Source organism: Thermobia domestica, chromosome 7 (assembly GCF_964235325.1).
Source record: "Thermobia domestica chromosome 7, izTheDome1.hap1.1, whole genome shotgun sequence".
Lineage (NCBI taxonomy): Eukaryota > Metazoa > Arthropoda > Insecta > Zygentoma > Lepismatidae > Thermobia > Thermobia domestica.
In genome coordinates, this window is record NC_137460.1 from 79668414 (window position 1) to 79690345 (window position 21932).

The window sequence follows — 21932 nt, forward strand, 5'->3', positions numbered from 1 at the left end:
CTTGTCCTGCGGGGCTATAACCCACCTTCACTCGCTGACGCTCTCTCGGCAATACTATATGAATTAAATATTAAAGTTTGGTACAGAAAGGAACTAATCTGAATGGGGAACGTGTGTTTTCAAACCTTCCCCATTTGTTCTGCTAAAAGTGCACTCTTACCAAAGTACTGTATTGTAGATTTGACTGATACGTGTGATATTCTGACAAAAATGTATTTACTTCCAAGTATTTATTTGTTTTCAGAGTTCACAGCACTTTGTTTCTAATTGATATTGAACCATTTAATAGATTCTAATGTGACTCCTTACTGCTATTTTCGTGTCATCCATGAAACAAGAGTTGAGTATCAAAGCAATTACCGGTGCCTGAAGTTTACATTGACGCCGGGGGTTGATGTTCTGCTATACAAGTAGCACTGCTGTGAACATTTTTGGTGTATCGCCATCGCACACGAAAATCGGAGGGGGGGTGGGATTACAAAAGTGTAGCTACTAACGTAGATTAGACTATGTTAGGTTAGGTCAGTTTGTTTCCACACATACGACAGACTGTTCGCCTGTTCAGTAGACCGTGTCTTTCACAGAATTTCAACTACTGACCCTCGTTATTTTTATAAAATTCGGTAAAAGATCACAACCATGACATATAGGCTATGCGCCATTTCCACACTTCTTTTCCTGCCACTAAATCATAACAAGTGTACCTCCATAGTTCCTTCCGCCTCCATATACTAAACACCTGCAAGGGCCGAATTCTTCGACCCGAGCCCAATTCAGCCCGAATGTACACTCATGTCCAAAATTATTGTCGCATGTCTATAACTATGTTTTTGTAGGAATAATTTGATAACGAATTCGCCCGGTACTTCTTACAATGTTAGTATGTGTATAATCGGCAAAGACATGTATGTGGAAAATTTCATGTGTAAAGAGCAGTAAATAAGAGCAATTAAACGAAAATAAAACTTTCTTGTTCATTTAGCAATATTTTGTTTTACTCATTCTAATTTTCGTATTTATAATTCTTTTCCCATGAAATTTACCACAACTATACATTTCCCGATTATACACATAGTATCAGTACTAAAAGTACCCTGCAAAATCATTATCAAATTATATTCTTACAAGAAGACAGTTATAGATATGCGACAATCATTTTGGACATGAGTGTACCTAGGCCCGGGCCCGAAAAGTTTCGGAGATTTTCGTCCCGGGCCCGATAAATTTTAAAAATTTCATTTTGTAACATTTTTCACGGGCACACTTCTTCAACGTTTGCCTTTATTCTAATTATCGTTTAATGAATGTCAATACTTATTAAAGAATTGCAATTAATCGGCCCCAGCCCAGCCCGACCTGAAGAGAAATCAGTGTCGGCCCGCCGAAGCTCGGCCTGGCCCAAAGAAATAACAGAGTCGGCCTTGCAGGTCTCTACCATATACAATGCCGCTTACAACCTCAAAAACAACAACAACCTTAACTTCGACCATTCCCCTCACCTGACTTTCATTCATTCTTCCTCACAAACCAAAATAAATTCTCCAATTGACCCGGTAAATTTCCTGAAATCGGTTCGACAATACAGCAGTAACCCCTCGCTGTGCAAAAGACACATCAGGTTGTGCTAAGCAATCATTACCAACTAGTGTTGCATCTACTTGTGTTCCAAAGCAGGGCGAAGTTCAAGGGCTTGTCCAGAGATGTGTCTGTAGAAAGAAGACATTTTAGCGACGTTATGTATCAGGATAAAGGATGTCCGTTTGTTTCATCATTTTCTAATATTACGGTTTATTCTCATTGTTGATAGTAATGTAATTTATTATATTATGTCTGTAGAAGGTGAGGTTTTCCAGGATTTTCCTCAGTCCTACCAGGCAAATGCCGGGATGGTACCTACTAAATAGGCCCTGACCGATACCTTCTCAAATCTTTTCCATTGTTATTGTCAGATATTCAATGTAAAATGGCCTCTGGGCTGTATCTGATGATTGTTAAATAAATAAAAAAAATCTAATATGTTAACCCAAGTAGATTATATTATGGTTATAGTAGCAACGCTTTACTTAAATTCTTCAATTTTCCATATGTTAGTCCAGGAACTGGGAGCACTACTTCCGCAGACAATTATACTGGTTATGATCCACATTTTGCAAATTTTTCCTTTGCCTACTATAACTGGTTGTTAGCTCTCTTGTTTTTTGCATAAATTTACATTCCTGTTTCACTTTGCTGAAGCATCACACATGTACCGTATTCTACCTGCAAATTTTCTATCTTGTAGAACTGTCTGCGGAAGTAAAATCGAACTGGGTTTCATTTCCTATTGTCCTATTGTGAGAAACTTATTGTGTCAAGGCTACGGCAATAATGTGTGCCTCTTTACCAGTTCTTAAGTAACTATATGCTACCTGACGGTTCAATGCCCCATTCATAAAAGCTTTCCACCAGTGGCGTATCCTAAAAATGTATTCGTGTTTACCGCAGCTTGTATAGGATAATATCTTAACTGTACAACATCATTTCTCACTATATTCCATATTACAGAACAACTTAACTGTATACTTCCACAAAAACTGTATTCGTAATGTATGAGTTTTATGCTTATTATAACTGATATTTAAGTTAGTCCCGGTCACAGATAATGAGCCGGGCTCTACTCTGGTGAGTGGGGTTCCTGGTTTGATCCTGCCCGCCAAATGGTCTTTGTGCTGAACCAGAATTTTGTGCGTCGGCATTTTTCAGGGTTTTTCCCGTTTCCTCCCACTTTCTTCATTCCATCATTTAGGCATATATCATCAGCTTTACCGTCTCCTTTAGCCGTGGTGCATAATCGTTAGATATTAAATACAGAACTAAATAAATAAGATGGAATACTGGTTATTTATTAATAGACACAATAAAATAGTTTTAACAGCATAAACTGTGAAATTCGTGTCCTCTTACTTTACTTCAACACAAACTCTAATCTCCTTATCTTTTTTGTAAAGTTTGTTTGGTTTGATTTAATTTGATATTAGCGTCCCTTTCAACAGTGAGGCTATATGAGACTGGACCTACTGCTTACGTGGGTTTCGAACTGTACGAGCTCCCGCCAGGAATCGAACCGTGTTTCCCATTGTAAATTTCATTGTAAGACCATCATAAAATTCGAAGCGCACATTTTGTCCTATTTCACTTTTTTTTTTTTTTCGTTGGAAATCAAAGCTAAGATGTTGAGTCTTTCCTGTCCTGTATGGATCGACAATAAGTCTTGATTCTTTTTAGGGAGGAGAAGGAACGCTCTACCCAGGCTGTCGTATGTCACGATCAGAATCTACGATGCATTTCGAAGATCCACACTTATCTTCAGGATAAACAGGCCTACTTAAATTCAACATTATTGCTACCATACAGTGAAGACAAATCAAAGTACGAAAAAAAAATGCTCACTACCCCACCGCGCAATCAACAGTGAAGCTTACAATCATAAACGCATAGTTTTTGTTGTTTTTTCTTCGATTCGCACTTTGACCTACCGCCCCAGCTGTTCTACTTTGGAGGAGGCCAATGTCTAAGAAGGAGCCCAGAATAGTATTGAAACAATACACAGGTGACTTCTTGTATGAAAAACAATTTGGTTGTTGTGGTTTTCTTATTTCTTTGTTTTATTTATTTTACATTTATTTTACATTTTACATTTTAATTGTGAATTTTGCAGTATTGAAATTAGGTACTACAGAAAATAAATGTTAATTAATACAATAAAATGTGCTAAATGCCGTATAATTATTTACTTTGTGTAGAGGGAAAGATTAGATTTCTCGTCGTCTAGTGATGAATACAAATATGTTCATAAGATGTCGTGACAACCGGTAGAACCGCTTACCCCTCTGCAAGGATTGTAGCAGAAGCCTTAGTTGGTCGCAAGCTTCAGCGATCAACTTCGCCACCGATCGCTGGAGCAGTCCCATGCGTCTGGATGTTGCTTTCCATGCTGCTTAGATGTATGTTGACAAGTATATGTGAGTTGCTCACTCCTTCGTCCGATGAACTGAACAGATTCTTGTGTCCGCTAGGAGATGCTGGTGGTTCAATCTCGTACTAAAGCGTAGTGAAGACATAGTTAAAGCCGCGAGACATTTTTATGTGTACTTGGAGTGAGCCAAAATCAAAACAATAAATTTTACTCCAATTATTTGTTTACCGCCGGTAAACGAGGTAACACCGAGAAGTTGCCACTGCTTTCCACTAACTTGTGTCCTTAGCCAATTTCTACTTCCTGTTTCTGTTTCTACGAGATTTATTTTAATATTGTCCTCCCATCTGTGTCATGGTTTTCCTAAGGATCTTTTTCCGATTGAGTTTCCAGTTAAAATTTTGAAAGCGTTCCTACTTTCTTCCATGACCTGCTCATCTGATCCTACTAGACTTAATGATCGTAAGTTTGTCAGATAAATCGTATAAATTATGCGGTTTCTTGTTACGAAATTTCCACAATTCTGCGTCCCTATTGGGTCCGAATATTTGCCTCAGAATTTTATTTTCAAATAGTTTCAGTTGGCGTTCTTACCTCGAAATGAGTGACCATGTTTTGCAACTGTACAGCAGAACAGGTATAATTATCGTTTTATATATTTTAAGTTTCAAATCAATTGGCGTATATAACGGGTCTGTAATATAGGGAGGGGGCAGAGCAAAAAGGGGGCCCATTTAAGTTTCGAAGATTAACTTTATGTGATGTTGCAACTATATCTCATCTCTCTTACCTATGAAGACTGCAATACCGGACCGATTATTTAGTAAACTAAATGCTAACAAAACATACCCTGACCGATAAAAACATCATGACCACTCCAGAGGCAGCTTGCGAGGGAAGTCACACCGGTAAAAACTAAAGTTTTCTCTCTTGAAACTAAAAAAATAAAAAATCCGTAATGTACTAATCGTTGTATACAACAATTAATTTAGTAGAAAACCTTTAAGCCTTTAGTTTTAGACAATAAAACTTTAATTTTTACTAGTGTGACTTACCTCACGAGCGGCCTGTGGACCACTTGCTACTTTTTAAACGAAATCTTTGGGCAGAGTGAGGGCCGTGAGATACAGAACCGCTCGCCAGACGGTAACAGGGATCTCACTCGATTAGTCAATGTAGTGCTTGTGTGTTGAACAAGGAAAGACAGCGATATATCAAAGTTTATTAGGACGGCCAAACAGCTGGGAACGACATTTCGGAAACAGCGCGACTTATCGGGTATTCGTGATCTGCCGTGCTTACATTCGCTGTGAAAACTGAAGTGCTATTAAATTTCAACCACTTTCAGGGAGATGCTGAATCGATTGCAAAAGAACCGATTATCGCTGTTTATTACCGTTTTTGCTCTATGGTGATAAACTAAAAACCGGACATGCTTGATTTCTACTACTTCCGATTTGAGTAAAGGATAACAAATTAAATGGAACCTATTTTCGAGACGCTAAATCGATTGCAAAATACTACTTGTGGATATATCTTACCGTTTTGCCCTGATATCTATCTACACACAGACGAACGGACATATCCGTTGTATAGGACTTTCGACACTAATGCATAGTCTAGAAATGATGTCATGATAAATTTGTTTTCGTAGAACACACGGTCGCTGGAGATTTAACGAATCTTTTACGTGAACTCTTGTGTGTTAAGTAATTACTAATGCTATGCAATATATATTAAATAAGGATTACTGTGCTTACCTTTGTACCGCTCTGTTTTTCTTGCTTACGCATTAGTAAATATCAATATTTCGATTCATACTGTGATCATCTTCGGAGTCAATTTAATATTTTAAGCTGGAAACCCACTCTCTCAAATTCTTACGGTTTACCGAGTTCTTTTGTGGCTAAGTGGTTAGCATACGCGCCTTTGGCGTGGGAGACCCGGGTTCGATTCCCGGCGGGAGCTCATGTGGTTCGGATTCCACGTTAATCAGTAGGTCCACGTCTCATAAGCCTCGCTGCTGAACGGGACGTTAAACTCAACTCGACTCTGTGAGTTTACTTTTTGTATTGTCCTTAAGGAAAATGAAGACACCACAGTGATCCGGAAAAAAATATATATATATACTCAATTACGTCTCTGTTAATCAGTCCTTAGCTTATGTACGTGTCCACTAACAAGTTGAAGAGAACAGCAGTTTATAAATGACGGTTTTCGTATTTTCGCGTGTGACTCCTTGATCCAGGTGTTATAACCTATGTACAAAGACTATTTTACACTTATTTTTCTTGTTTAACTCTGTATTCCTTTACAAAAGTTCTTATTTAGAATATATGTACTTTATTTACGGGTCTTTTTTCTCAGTTGTTCTTATATTTCCTAGAGAACAGCAGTTTATAAATGACGGTTTTCGTATTTTCGCGTGTGACTCCTTGATCCAGGTGTTATATTATAACCTATGTACAAAGACTATTTTACTCTTATTTTTCTTGTTTAACTCTTTATTCCTTTACAAAAGTTCTTATTTAGAATATATGTACTTTATTTACGGGTCTTTTTTCTCAGTTGTTCTTATATTTCCTTTACTCTTTATACCAGAAAACTCAGCAGATAAAATACCAGAAGGCTATCGAAATTCTCGGTGTGTAAAACTGTAGCCAGATCCTATTTCAAATAATTCTTACAGTGGTATTTTGCAAATATTGTATGGACGGCTTACTTTCTCTTTCTCTCCCTATCTTCATTGTATCTAAGCTGTTAACTAAAATTAATTTCTAAAAGTGTTAAACTCGAGAATTAAAAAAAAAGCAAAAAAAAAAAAAAGATTGACATATAGACTTAATATATATTCAAGTCATTCCGAGTGTGAGACTAGGAAGATATATGAGCACGTTTCCACAGGACGATTTCGTGATGTCAATATCGTATGAGGTTTTATTGCTAGCATTTTATTTTAGTTGCATTGTATGAGAACTAATCGTCAATTTTTTTTCTTCTTCCAGGATCTCAGATAATCGATATGATGATATTAGTTGTAGATATTGTGAAAGGTATGCAAACTCAAACTGCAGAATGCCTCGTAATTGGAGAAGTCACCTGTAAAAGAATGGTTGTGGTATTGAATAAAGTAGATTTGCTCCCAGAAGACAAACGCTCAGCAATGATCGAAAAGGTATAATATTAAGCTTTTTAAGACTTGTTATGTCTAATTAAAAATTAACATTATATTCACTAAAGCGCCCAAATGGTAATGGTAAATCGGTGCTATGTTTCAATGATCCTTGCCATCTTCTTCAGGAGTATATTTTTAAGACGTAACACTTTTTGTAGAAGTACATACTTTGGTCAGTTTTCTCCATCGTAGGGACAATGTTAACACTACTTGAATCGCAGCTACGAAAATTCCTTGATAGTTGTATAGCGAGTGCCGACTTCTTGTGAATGTAGTGCAGATAAACACTGATAAACAGTAAGTCTGTTTGGGCTTTTAAGTATTTGATTTCATACATTGCGCTGGTTTAGATAACAAGTTAAAATAATGCCCACTAATAATCAGCAGTTTGGAGCTATGACTAAGTCTGTTTAATAAAATGGATGTTAAAATAAGTAAATAAATAAAAAATCGTGTTCTTTGGTTGAGATTTATTACGCTTTTGATGAACACTATTACCTGCTTCAATTGGCGAAAATTTGTGGTAAGTGTTTCTCATATGCTAAATACTTTGTTTTGTATCTTCAATTCAGTTAACAAATTCAAGCATATATGTAAACAAATTATTACCTGAAACTAAGTTGACCATGCTCTTTTTATCCTTCAATTCTGCTAATTGAAATTACCTTGATATATTATAAATGAGATACAAAGAAAATATTATAATGAGATACCACCCCCAGTTTTTCGTGCCGATGAGTTAACGGGTGCGCTACCTAATTTGCTATCCGAACATCCATACATTCTTCTAATATAAAATATTTACACTATTATAAGATAAAACAGAAACGAGGTATGTCGTTCTTTGTCGAAGAACTGGCATTCACTACAGTACACAAGGATCAGATTATTAAGTGTGTGACCGTACGTAAGTATTAGTCACTTATCTGGTAAACGTCTATATTTTATAAATAACCATACAGTTTCGACGGATAATCTCCATCATTATCAACGGTGTTGAAGGAACTTCCGTTGAAGTCACATCGCTTCTTTTGTTTAAAATTGAATATTCCTTAGCTAACTTCCAGTGTACCTAGCTTTTCATTTTCTTCATGAATACAAGCTGATAAATGTTATTACGCATCGGTACTATAGTTCAGGAGTGTTGTTAAAGTTTGTATTATAAGAAAAGATGTGGTTTCAGTGAAAGTTTTTTCAACACTGTTGATAATGACGGAGATTGTCGGTCCAAACTGTATAATTATTTAGATTAAGGAGGAGGAGGAGGAGGAGGAGGAGGTGGTGGTGGTGTTGGTGGTGTTGGTGGTGGTGGTGGTGGTTGTTGTTGTTGTTGTTGTTGTTGTTGTTATTATTATTATTATTATTATTATTATTATTATTATTATTATTATTATTATTATTATTATTATTATTATTATTATTATTATTATTATTATTATAAGCAAACAGTAGTAGAAGTTGAAGGAGCGAGTAAACAATAAAAGAGCAATCGGGTCCAATGTAGTTTTAAGTTGACATTGTTAGGTTGGTCAATTTGTTTGAACTATCTTTCCCTATCTCTGTAGTGAATCTTCGATGATGAACTTCGATAAAGAATAGATATGGTTTTGTACAGTACCCAGAAAACACATTGTTAAGTGTGTAAATGCATCTACGTTGCGTATTATTAATTAATTATTTGTTTTCTATCGTTCTGGGTAATAATTACAACAAGTCTTTCTCTCTGTGTACAAGTTACTGTGCACACAGGCTACATAAACCACTACTGCTGAAGTGATATAGCAAGTTTTAGTTTGTTAGTCCTTATTTTGGATGTATACCTGTATTTTTAAATTTCTGTATTCGAAAAGCATAAGTACTTTCTCTATTAAAACTTTTAGTCCTGCCAGCTAGTTTATTGTTGGCGCTTGGGTTAAATGAACGTAAGACTGGATTCGATTCCTGCTGGAAAAGCAGAAGAAATTTAATCTCACAATCATTCGTTTCCTTTAGCATAAAGGACATAGCCGTGGGTCATAAGGTTAATTTCATTAAGTTATTGAAACTTTCTTTTCTCCTGAAGTGAAAAGTATTCCAACCCTACATTTTGGTAAAATCTCCAAAGAGAACTAAGTATTCTAGTAGAATTGTGAAATGAATCAATATCATCTGTATAGGATGAATTTTAACGTAATAATTTACATATAAGTAAATGTTGTTACCTATATGATACGTAGTGGAGTTTATTTTATTTCTGTATTTCACAAACCTCACTGTTTGTTTTGTTAAGCAGGCCATTTCTCTGGATTACTTCTTAAATTCCTACATATTTATTCCATTCCTCTTGTTTACGGGAAAAAAAGGACTACATACACAAAGCAATTTAATATTTTCATAAGAGAAAAGGCGCACTAATCTACCCAATAATAATTTAGACGTTAAGTATTTGAGTAATCCCTTTTCCCGTAAACAGGTGGATTAACATGAATATGTAGCATTCGTGTTACTATTCGGTTCAAAATCTCTTGTCGTCGAGAATTCTGTCGAGGAATTTGAAGCTTAAAATATGTAAAACGATAATCATGTCTGTTGTTCTGTATAGTTGCGAAACATAGTCGCTTACTCTGAGGGAAGAATATAGACTGAAAGTATTTGAGAACAAGATTCTGAGACGAATATTTGGACCCAAGAGGAACGGGAATGGGAAATGATGGAAACTTCATAACAAGGAAGTACATAATTTATACGGTTTGCCAAACATTGTTAGGATCATCAAGTCTAGGAGGCTTAGGTGGGCAGGTCATGTAGCTAGGATGGAAGAAAGTAGAAACGCTTTCAAAGTCTTGACTGGAAGACTAGTCGAAAAACGACCATTAGGAAGACCTAGGCACAGATGGGAGGACAATGTTAAGATGAATCTCGGAGCGATAGGAATACAAAATAGAAACTGAACCCAGTTGACTAAGGATAGAAGTCAGTGGAGAGCTTTTGTGAACGCGACATTGAACCTCCGGGTTCCATAGGCCATAGAGTTAGTTAGTTAGTTGTGTAGCAGTGCCAAAAGTAATCACGAGAAAGAGGGCTGCTGAATGAAACAAACAATGATGTTTGTGAAGTATTATAGCATCACACAATTAAATCTTCTTATTTGTTTTAAAAACTGTGATGTTGGAAACTCTTTATATGCATTTTTGATTTCCACAGTGTTCGTGTAATGATTACCAAAATATGCTGAAAAATGAGATGTTAATTCCAGTTTCTATATGCAGATGACAAAGAAAATGAAAATAACTCTACAAAACACCGTGTTTAAAGATGCTCCAATTGTGGCAGTTGCTGCGAAACCTGGTGGGCCAGATGCACCTGAAACTGAACCTACAGGTAAACTTATAATAAGTGCTGTGTTACTTTAGCTTCTTAACTTTAGTGTCCGATTCAAATAATTATTTTGCTGATTCATACATTTCAACATACTCTGATTATTTTTTTTTTCCAGTAATTCATAAACTGGTTACACATCTGACTCATTGAAAGGATATTCTATCTTAGACAACCTACTACATACATTACAGAACACCTGTAACGATTGAATTATGTTTTCATGTGATAACTGAAGGAATCTTGTAGTCTACCAGGGACTCATTTGAAGGTATTATCCTGAGATTCGTGTACTTACCTGGTGAAACTGAGAAGAAACAACTAAAAACATTTTCTTAGAATAGTCACAATTTAAAGACAAGATTACTCTCTACCAATTGAGTCCCTGCCGTTGAGCAGATGCGCCAAAAGTAGTGTAAAAACCGCTAAAAGGTCTGAAAATACTAAATCATAGCCAAATCCCATTGGGAAAAAATTGGTCGTTCAACGGCTAAATTATAAGCTTAATAATAATCTGCATGTGCACATTCGATGCGTGAGGCCTCGGATCCGATTCATTTGTGGTGTTGACCCAGTATCGTGAGGCAATTGGGCTTTGGTGAGCAACTTGAGTTAAGAAGTAGTGAACTCCTCCTGTCTAACAAACTAGCAATAACAGTGAAGATATTAGCAATTTGCTGCTTCCCCTCCCCGTTAAGTTAATATCGCCGGCCGGTCAGCTTAAGCCCTTCATTGATTCTTGCTATGGAGCTGAAGTTTTATTAGTTCCCGGCGTAAGCATACGGGAGCTTATACTTTAACTCCAGATGTGTGTATATGGTACTTTGTTTCTTGGGAACTACTGTCCGGATCTAAACCAAATCAGTGTTGGCAAGTAGCCCATTGTCTAAAGAATAAAGATCGCTGTATTTGGTGGCCGAGCTTGGTCAGGGACAACCTCGGCTTGGCTTGGCTCCCTTTGTATGTGGTACTTTATTTCGTGGTAACTGCTGCCCGGATTTGAACGAAATTTGCTGAATAAGTAGCCCGGTAACAGAGGTTGTATTCCATAGCTTCACACACCGGAAGTTTTTGACTGCGGTTTACGTGATGACGACGATGACCACGTATCAGCACAATGATGTCACAAAATCTCGATGTATATAGCTATTCAATTCATTCACAAACATTTGCTAACAAAAATCCTGGTAACTGAAGATGCGAAAGAACAGATAGTATATGTTGTGAAATGTTTTAGGAATCATCATTTTGCATCTAGTAAATATCACGAAATGGAGATTGAATCTTTAAATATTCCTTCCAAATTCGATGGAGTACTATAATTTACCGTTTGGATTTATATATATATATAATAGGCAGTTTTAATGAAAATTTGTGAAGAAAATCGTTTACAAATAGGTTAGTTTACACAGAAGAAAGTAAGAAATTTACACATCAAAAGACAAGCAGAGAATATGCTTAGTTTTTGAAAACCGATATCTATTAGTTTAGAACAATACAAAGAAACGACACAATAATAGATGCAATGCAAATAGAAAAATATTGATGACAATTATATGATGGCTTCAACATGAAGAGAAAAAGAACACCTACTTCTTGGCTTACATGTTGAATCCAAGGCTTCCATGATGTATTAGACCTGTATCCAATACCATAAAATTACGTATTTTCTAAGCTACTTATGAACTATTTTTTTTATATCAGTGTGGCAAGTTGTCTAAAGAACCAAACTAACAAATAAATAAAAACAAACCGCTGACTGATAATGTTTTGTTGGATTTTAACAAAAGCTGCCTTATGGGTTCGAGGATCTCCTTCCCCTTGTGATTTCTAGGGTTAAGAGCAGCGGCACAAATCTGTCTTCAACATGAGGGGGGGGGGGGTAAGACCGTTCTTTTTTTTAAACGTTGTTCAAAATATTTATGAAGTTGAAAAACAATGGTGTGGAGGATAAGGGAAGCAGAGTTATCTTCAACATTGGGAGGCGGACAGATTTGAGGCTTATTCTGGGGGACATCAATTTCATCTCACTTTCCTTTCCTTTCTAGCAATCGGGCACAAATCATCACATTTCTCCCCCAAAAAACACATTCCAAATCGGATTATTGGGGTAGACAATCCCCCAGTTCCAAGATTGGAGGGGACATGTCCCCCTCATCCCCCGGGATTTGCGCCAGTGATTTAGAGTCAATCCTAATTTTGGGCGATATCACATTAACCGTACTGTATACTGTCGTCTTGCTACTAGCTAGTATCATAATGAAAAACTTGATTAGGGTATACTTCAGGATCAGTTTCATTTTAATAGGTCGCGTGGTTGTCGTTTTAGATTTACAAAAACAGTTTTTTTTCTTTCTTGAAAACTACGCATGAGGATTTACACTTACCTATATTATTTCGTTCAGCCTAATGATATCTATCCATTGATATGTCTCATATTTGGACTTTTTTTTTTCGTTAAATATAATAATATTGTAGAATTTCGTTTCACAAATAATTTAATTGGTCGAAGAAAAGTGTTAGCACTACATTAATTTGAATCGCTTCAACATTTATCAAAAATCAAAATTTGAAATATAATGCATTTTTAATCACTCTATTCATTATCCTAGGAACGTAATGGGACTTGGAGAAATGGGATTTCTTATTTCACCCAATCCACAATATTTCTTTCCTCTTTGAGGGGCCGCGTTGGCTCAGTGTAGAGCGTTCACCTCTGGTGCGTGAGGTCCCTGATTCGAATTCAGCTCGCGCCAAGTTAACTTTGTGGTGGACAAACACTGTGTGCGTGGGTTTTCTCGGGGTTCTTCCGTTTCCTCCCACTTTGTTCATTCCACCATTTCATTCATTTCTCATCATCACCGTCTCCTTTAGCCTAACCGGCATAAATGTGGTACGTAATACTGAAAGATCTCATTTTTTCTTTCTCCTTCGAAATTTTACAGATTATGTTCACACTATAGTATTAACATTTTACTTCGACCAATTATTTTATTAGTGAAGTGAAATAAAGCATAGGTGAAAGAAGCAAGATTGAGAAGTATTATTACTGTAATGATTATTAATCAGTTCCGTAAGATACTGGTTAGTACTTATGAAGAAGAATTTTTGAGTAGAAGGAAAAGTTTATGAAGGACCATTGGAAGTAAGAAAAATAATGCTGTCCGGGAGAAAATAATCAACATAATGTAGTTGCACAAACAACGTTAGTTTCCTGAAAAGATACGTGTTGAAGAAGGCAAGAACGTTTTCCCGAAATGTTGATTAGATGGTGTATGGTCTTTTGGTGGAGTACTTATTAATAAATGTTGAATATGCATTCTATTAAATCAAGTAGATTTTTAAATTATAACATTATGTTAGGTGTCTGATTATTAGAATATTAGTTATTAGATAAAGTTCTTCTCGGGCAATCAGCCAGGTGAAAACTGGTGGACAGGCCAACGTTTCGAGAGCTGTCATCGTTCTCATCATCAGGTCAATGATGAGAACGATGACAGCTCTCGAAACGTTGGCCTGTCCACCAGTTTTCACCTGGCTGATTGCCCGAGAAGAACTTTATCATATACGCCGCCAGGAAAGCTTCAAATCTTATTAGTTATTAGGTTGTTATTTGCATCTAACCTGGAAAGTCACCGTTTCTTCATTTCTTTTAAAGGAAATAATTATGGTACTTGTTGAATTCCCACTCTAATTAGGAAATCATTGAGAGAATATTTAAAACATAAAAACTGAAGGATAAAATAGGTATAATAAAAATTAGACTCGAAGGTTTCATGAGGGATTATTTGGTCTGTTGTAGATTTGAAGTTCGGTAACAACAAAACTGCGGCATCGATCATTATCACAATAAAGCAGATTTTTTAAGTAATAAGAGGTGTCTGTGTATAATCGCTTGTTATAATATTTGTTTTGTTTGTGTATAATAATTATTTTCAAGTTTTTAAACTAGATTTAGAAAGTGGTAGTGTTTTAATATGTTTTGAGACGACGACTATAATTGAATAGTACGTGAATTCGAGTAGGCAACGTTCCTCAAATTTAAAATTGACTGAAGAAAGCAAGAAAAGTGTTGCTGAAATTATACCAAAATAAAGCTTCAAAGGTTTATCAACAATTTTGTGACTGTTCTTTCAACAAATGTACCAAACGTTATCTTTATTACAGTTTATGTATTTTTTATGTTTATTTTTAGCTATAGATTTCTGCTTACTAGCTGTTATTATTGTATTGCAGGTGTAAAAGATTTAATTGAAACTCTGAAGCAGCATGCTTTTCTGCCTCAGCGTAATGAAGACCAACCTTTTTTGTTTGCAGTAGACCATTGTTTTAGTATCCGTGGACAGGGAACTGTAATGACTGGCACAGTGTTACAGGGATCTATCCGAATAAATGATGTAAGTTGATTGTTAGGATTATCAATATAATAATATTATAATAACTCTTACCTCTATCATTTTTTAGTAACAAGTGCTGTTAATTACTATATATTGTACCGTCCGGAAAATAATAAGACTGTCTCTACTGTCACGCGTAGTCGTACTTGAGGGGGAGAACCGTTAGTGGGGGAAGAAAGAGCCAACCATCGTTTGTGCAACGGTGGCGCGTTAGTGGATAGGATTCAGGGCGAGTGAGCGAACAGCCGGTGAAGCGAATGTATATGCAAGAGTCGCGTCATAGGAATAATGACATGTAATATGGAACAGCGTTTCGTTGTTAGTTAATCAAGATCGGAGACGGTGAAAATATTAGACAGCCTATTGTAATGAATGAATGTCCAAGTTGTTAGGTGGTACAAAGCTTTTGAAAACGGGACAGAAAACGTGGAGAGCAAACAGCGATTCAGGCGCCCTACTACAATTAAAACGAAGGAAATTGTTTGTCGTTTGCTTGATTCTGAATACTGAAATGTCTGCTTCACAGGAGAGGAGTTGAGCATCCCGAACAAAACAATTCATGAGATCGTAGCCGATGACTTGCATATGCGAAAAATGTGTCCAAAACTTGTGCACAAGATTCCAAACTAGAAAGAGCATACCAACATTTCTTCAGCTATCGTATACCCAAGATCTCTCATCCTGAGATTATGTCCTATTCCGAAGCTGAAGAAAGCCTTTAGAGGACATTCAACGGGCCGTGACAGACTACCCGGATAGCATTTCAGAAACGGAGTTACACCATTTATATCAACAATAAACATACCATAATAGGCATTGTGTCACCGTGAAAGGGCCCCATTTTGAGAAGCATTAAGTGTATTCGACAGTATTATTATTATTATTATTATTATTATTATTATTATTATTATTATTATTATTATTATTATTATTATTATTATTATTTCCAGTCTTATTACTTTCCGGACAGACTTTGTATTTCAGGCAGTTAATTATACTTATAATCAAGACAATGATTTTCTTTAAAAAAAGAAAAAAAAAAAGAAAAAAGGAACGACACACATACACAAAGGTAAGCGTATGAGAGGGACGTACACAAATGAAAATTTGAAACTGATGACTATAATGATTTAATATTTTGAAATTAGCACAAATATGTTGATTGCGTCCTCTTTAACACTAGGAAAACATGTACGTGTATTTCACATAGAAGTTCAAAATTGCGTTATGAGGCGCTGCTGTATTTTAATACAAAGCATCAGAAGGTAAATTATTTTATTATTTCAATATATTTAACGATTTTTCTTACCTAGATATTTATCTGTAGTTGCCTTTCTGTGCTTAAGTTTATAAGATGATGTAGGAAATTTTAGCTCTCAATATTTTTCAATATTACTTTCAACACGACGAGTTGTGAGGCCACGGTGGTTCAGTGGTGTTAGGTTTATTAGTTGGGGCGAGAAATGTTTTAAATTTGTAATATACTTACTAAAAAGAAAAAGAAGTGTGTTGCTAGGTAGATTGTTGTTGTTTATTGAAATTGGGATATACAATTTGAGATTGGAATATAGGACATGGATTAAGGTTAATGTAAGTGAGATACGTGTAAATAAGTAGTAGAAGTTGATGGTAATTTGTGTAGTGGAAGATTACGACATTATGATTAAAGTGTATTATGAGTTGTAAAGAATAAAGGTATTTGAAGGAGGTAACAGGGTTGAAATATATGGAAGCTAGTGAATTTGAATACATCTATTGCTCTGCTGGTAAATGAAATAATTTAGTGGAAATTACTTTTAATAATTACAGTAAAGAAGTTTAACAATTGGCGCAGTCGATTATAAAGAACAATACGCTTTTAAATACTAAAGATGGCTTCATTTAGCAACTTTGAACCTTTTGATGTGGAAACAGGTAGAATTCAAATTTACATTGAGAGATTCGAACAGGTGGCGTTATCTGCAGCTTTACCGGAGGATCGGAAAGTAGCGACATTTTTGGCTGTCATAGGGGGTCCAGCTTATGAAGAGTTGAGAAATTTGTGCACGCCAAGTAAACCAGCACAAAAATCGTATGAAGAATTAAAACAGTTGATGTTAACGCATTATGGAGTTAAAACTAACGAAATAGCTGAGAGGTTCAAGTTCCATCAGTTGACACAACGAGAACATCAAACGGTTGCCCAATTTGTATTGGTGTTGAAGAATCAAGCTGCTTACTGCAACTTTGATAAATGTTTAGACCATTCATTACGGGATCAGTTTGTGTTCGGCATGAAAAATAATGTAGCCCGTAGGCAGATATTGACGTCTAGTTCCCTTGATTTTCAACAAGTAGTTGATATTGCTAAGGCGGTTGAAAACACGGAAGAGCAGATGACGATTTTCAGCAGTGTTTCGGAGCGAAATCAACTTCCAATGAACATGATGCAACACAGCAGAATGAGAGAAAGGAAAGAAGTACAAGGTCGCTCAGCATATCATACTAGTACAAATAACTCACCACGATCATGGTATTCTACAGATTCTAGTAACTCGCAAAGAAGTACAAAGAAGAAATTAGGTTATTCAGTATCATTAGATTCTTCAGATAGCAGTGATGGAAAAGTTATTAAATGCCGGAATTGTCGACGTTCGCATGTTAAAGATAATTGTCCAGCTTTTGGTAAGAGGTGTTACAAATGCACAGGATTGCATCACTTTTCTAGTGCCTGTATACTTCAACAATTAAATACAGAAATTAACGAATTACAAATAGATGACCAAGCTACGGAAAAGGAACAAAGCTTTAGTCACAGTATAAAGCAAGTATCAGACAAGCCTTCAGTATTGGACCAGACGCAAGTACAAGATTTGTATACAGTACTAACTATGGACACCCTGCATTACCAATCTTCAAATGAAGTTGTAGACGAATGCACAAATGTACCTCAGCCTGAATTAAAAATCAGAAAGAAATCTAAGAAAGGTAAATCGAAAAAAGAAGAACAAGATAAAGATTCAGTGAACACGAAAGATTATAAATTACTGTCCGATTCTGAAGAAGAGGAGCTATTTTACAATTATAGTGGACAACCTAATTCACCCATGGAGATGGAACATGATAGTTACAAAGGCAAAAATAGAAAACGCTATACATATGAAAAGAACTATAGACGAAGAAAGACACTTACAAATGTTAAAATGCTCAATACTGAAGAATATATTTTGGAATTAAAAAAGGAAGTCATTCAGTTTCTCTTACAAGATCTAAGAAAGTGGCATAAAAAGGTACTTCAATGGTGGGACATAATGACGAACATAGAGAAGAGTTTAACACAATCAGGCACAAATGGCTGTTCATGTAAAAAGAAGAAGGAGAGAATTTAAAAACAAAAAGAGAGGGTAGAATATTACAGTGTACAGTTCATTTTTTTTTTTTTTTTTTTTTCGTTGACACCCGGGAGAAATGTTAGGTTTATTAGTTGGGGCGAGAAATGTTTTAAATTTGTAATATACTTACTAAAAAGAAAAAGAAGTGTGTTGCTAGGTAGATTGTTGTTGTTTATTGAAATTGGGATATACAATTTGAGATTGGAATATAGGACATGGATTAAGGTTAATGTAAGTGAGATACGTGTAAATAAGTAGTAGAAGTTGATGGTAATTTGTGTAGTGGAAGATTACGACATTATGATTAAAGTGTATTATGAGTTGTAAAGAATAAAGGTATTTGAAGGAGGTAACAGGGTTGAAATATATGGAAGCTAGTGAATTTGAATACATCTATTGCTCTGCTGGTAAATGAAATAATTTAGTGGAAATTACTTTTAATAATTACAGTAAAGAAGTTTAACAAGTGGGTAGAGCGATCACCTCTGGCACGTGGAATCCTTGGTTCGATCCGTGCTCCCGCCAAGCGGGCTTTATGGTGGACAAATGCTGTGTACGTGATTTTCTCTGAATTCTTCCGTTTTCTCCCACTTTCGACATTCCATTCCACTATTATCATTCATCTTATCATCATCGTCATCTCTCGTAGCCTCGGTGCATAATCATGGAACGTTCAACTTTTTAAAAGATACAAATTATTTTGAGCGTTCCCTAACCAATGAAGCCATTGGAACCCACGGAGCCATTGTAGCCCACGGAGTGTTAAGGTAAGACCCAATACCCCCATGACTGTAGCATATATAAGGTGATGCGATCAGCACCATACTTCTACCGCATTTGGCCAAGGGTACTATACGATAATAAATCTCTCGACTGGAGATCAAACCCGGATCGCCAGTTGGTATTTGAACACCTTTGCGATTATGCCACCGCGGCTCTAATAAGCTATTTTTACATACTTGAAATACATACACAAAGTTCTTTACTACCGTTATCTTATACGGTCAATTAATGTCGTCGTTCATTATCGTTTTCCGTTAATAATGGGGTTAAAATCATTGTACAATCATACTCATTTAAATCGAGAAATACCTACGTCTTACATACGAGTCAAGGATTACTTGTTCGTAAGAAATACCGGTGTACATTAGTTAAGATAATGCCTACTTCAAATAAGTCGCTTTGGACGTCTTCTTAGTTTTAATCTGTAGCTAAAGGTACGTTAACTCTTTGTTAGGATAAGGAAATATTACAAATACAGTATTCGTCAGTTTTTAACTAAATTTCTGTCAAAAGAGTAAAATAAACACAAATTATTACCGCTGATGCGGACATTTTGCAAGTATTTCTCAAACGTAAATTGTATGATTGGTAAAATATCCGTCTTTTTAGTTAAGCACTGAAATACATATGTATACGTATGATCGTAATTCGAATATATTTCCTTTCATTTATGATTGGTAGAGACTTAGTGTCACATCCTTTGGAGAATGCTTCTTTATCTCTTACTGACTGTTCTGTCTTTTGTATTTCCCGTCATAGCCATAGTTTATAGCAGTGGTTCCCAATCTTTTTTGACAGACGACGCATTTTATTTAGTGCCCACGACATGTCGGCATACTTCTTTAATTTCTTTTATTAATGATTATGTATATTATAACAGTATAAGCCTATAAATTTATATAAAGTAGTAACTGTGTAGTACTGAGCATTCTTGCTGCCACTGGAGGCGTTGACTGGTATAGTCTGTCTCAAATATGATTCTCACTAATTATTAAATGCTTCATGGTTTTAAAATTCTAAAATTTCGCGACACACCCTATGGAACTGCATGATACACCAGTGTGTTGTGACACACCGTTTATAGAATAAAATTCAGGATGCAAAGCGTATTTTTCCTCTAGTTTTAGGCAGCAGGTTGTTGGCAACCTTTTATTTTCAATTAAAACTTGAAGATCCTTTTTCATGATCTTAACCTCTATAATACAAATCTTTTCCGCTGGTTTGACTCCACTGAGAGGTAAATTGTATAATATACAATATTTTAACGTGTTGATTCAATTAGATGCTGAAACAGTTTGATGCGAGAATTACCTAAGGCTTAATCAGCCAACATGTTCAACGTCGCAGAAGCAAAAACCCATCTTTTGATTCTATTCTGTGCGTATTCAATTCAGTCAGTACTTATACAGAGAATGCTTCGAGAGAGTAGTTGTAAAAAATAGTGTCTAGTTCCTTTATATCTTAAAAAAAAAGTACTTGAAGATCACATTCGATAATACATAGTTTATTAAATTGATAAACAGTATTTTGTTAAACACTGCATATAAAAACAACTACTGGCAAGTAAGTATAACAATAAAAGTTTACTGAAAGTACTGATGGAAAATAATTAATTATTAACATTCCTAATGTTACTGCCTACGTCCTTCAGATATTTTTATGGGCTCATTTTTATCTTCCCTACTTAAAGATTTTATAAAAGTAACCAAGAAAGTTGTGTCGCTTTTTGTAAAGGTCTGTGTTCAATTGGCCCTCACACCGTGAGTTGAATCCGAATGGAGATTGTTACACCGTGAACTTGCGTAAGGACAAAGTGAACATTGGACCTCCACAGAGCGTCATAAGGGCGTGTACGCTGTACGAGTTCAAACTGGGGTCAAACACCGCTCCAGCTGGACGGAAGATATGCCAGGCCCTTGGTGAAGGCGTCCTGACTACGCGGATATTTCAACGGTGGTTTAACACGTTTAAAGACGGTGAAAAAACACTCGAAGACTCACCACGCGCCGGAAGAACAACACATGTACAAAATGAAGATCTTCAGGCAGCAATTGAGGCGAACAGCGACCAGACATGTGAGGAACTGGGAGTACAATTCGGTGTGAGTGAAGAAACCATTTGGCAGCACCTCCATCAACTTGGGAAGCACTACAAGTTGGGTTGATAGGTCCCACATGATTTGACTCCGTGCCAGAAGGCAACGCGAGCAGACACTTGTGTTTCTTTGCTGTCTCGTCTCGGGGAAGAAGCCATTTCTGGACAAGGTGTCGACATGTGATGAGAAATGGGTCCTGTACAAAGCTTCACAGCGCCGTCATCATTGGTTAGCATCCCATGAACCGGTTCCAAAACAGTCGAAACCAGCACTTCACCAGAAGAAGGTCCTCCTGTGTGTTTGGTGGACTGCTCGCGGCATCGTGCATCAGGAAGTGTAAAGCTAAACCCCACGTGGCTTGGATGACCCGAGACACCATTCTGCGCCTTGGATAGGAAACACTATTGTATCCGCCATACTCCGGGGACATTGCACCGTTCGATTATCACCTGTTCCATTCCTTGGACAATCACCTTAGAGGATGCCAGTTCAAATCCCTAGTAGAGGTGATACGTTTTTTGCATTTGATACGTAGAATGCATTTGATACGTTTTTTGCTTGTCGGCCCACCAAATTCTACCGGGATGGAATCCATGGGCTTCCAGAACGTTGGCAGAAAGTCGTCGATGCTGATGGGGACTATTTTTTATTTTCCAGGTACGTCTTGGGTGATATATCGATGTTCGAAGGTGGTGGGTGAAAAAGTGACAGAACTTTCTTGGTTACCTTTATACAACAATAACCATGTACCAAATGTGTGGACTGAAACATTGTGATTATTATAAAAACAATAATAATG

General features: G+C 36.3%; 1 protein-coding gene across 2 annotated transcripts in view; it reads left to right on the top strand.

Moving 5' to 3' along the window:
• eEFSec (eukaryotic translation elongation factor, selenocysteine-specific) overlaps positions 1-21932 on the top strand; it is a 29914-nt gene that overhangs the window by 667 nt on the left and 7315 nt on the right. The window contains exons 2-5 of one of the 2 annotated variants that reach the window (XM_081764902.1): positions 3265-3589; positions 6961-7130; positions 10379-10490; positions 14724-14884. In XM_081764902.1, coding sequence (XP_081621028.1) covers positions 3547-3589; positions 6961-7130; positions 10379-10490; positions 14724-14884 — 486 coding nt within the window. In that variant the 5' untranslated portion in view covers positions 3265-3546. The remainder of the gene's footprint in view (positions 1-3264; positions 3590-6960; positions 7131-10378; positions 10491-14723; positions 14885-21932) is intronic. The other variant, XM_081764901.1, reaches the window with a different exon arrangement.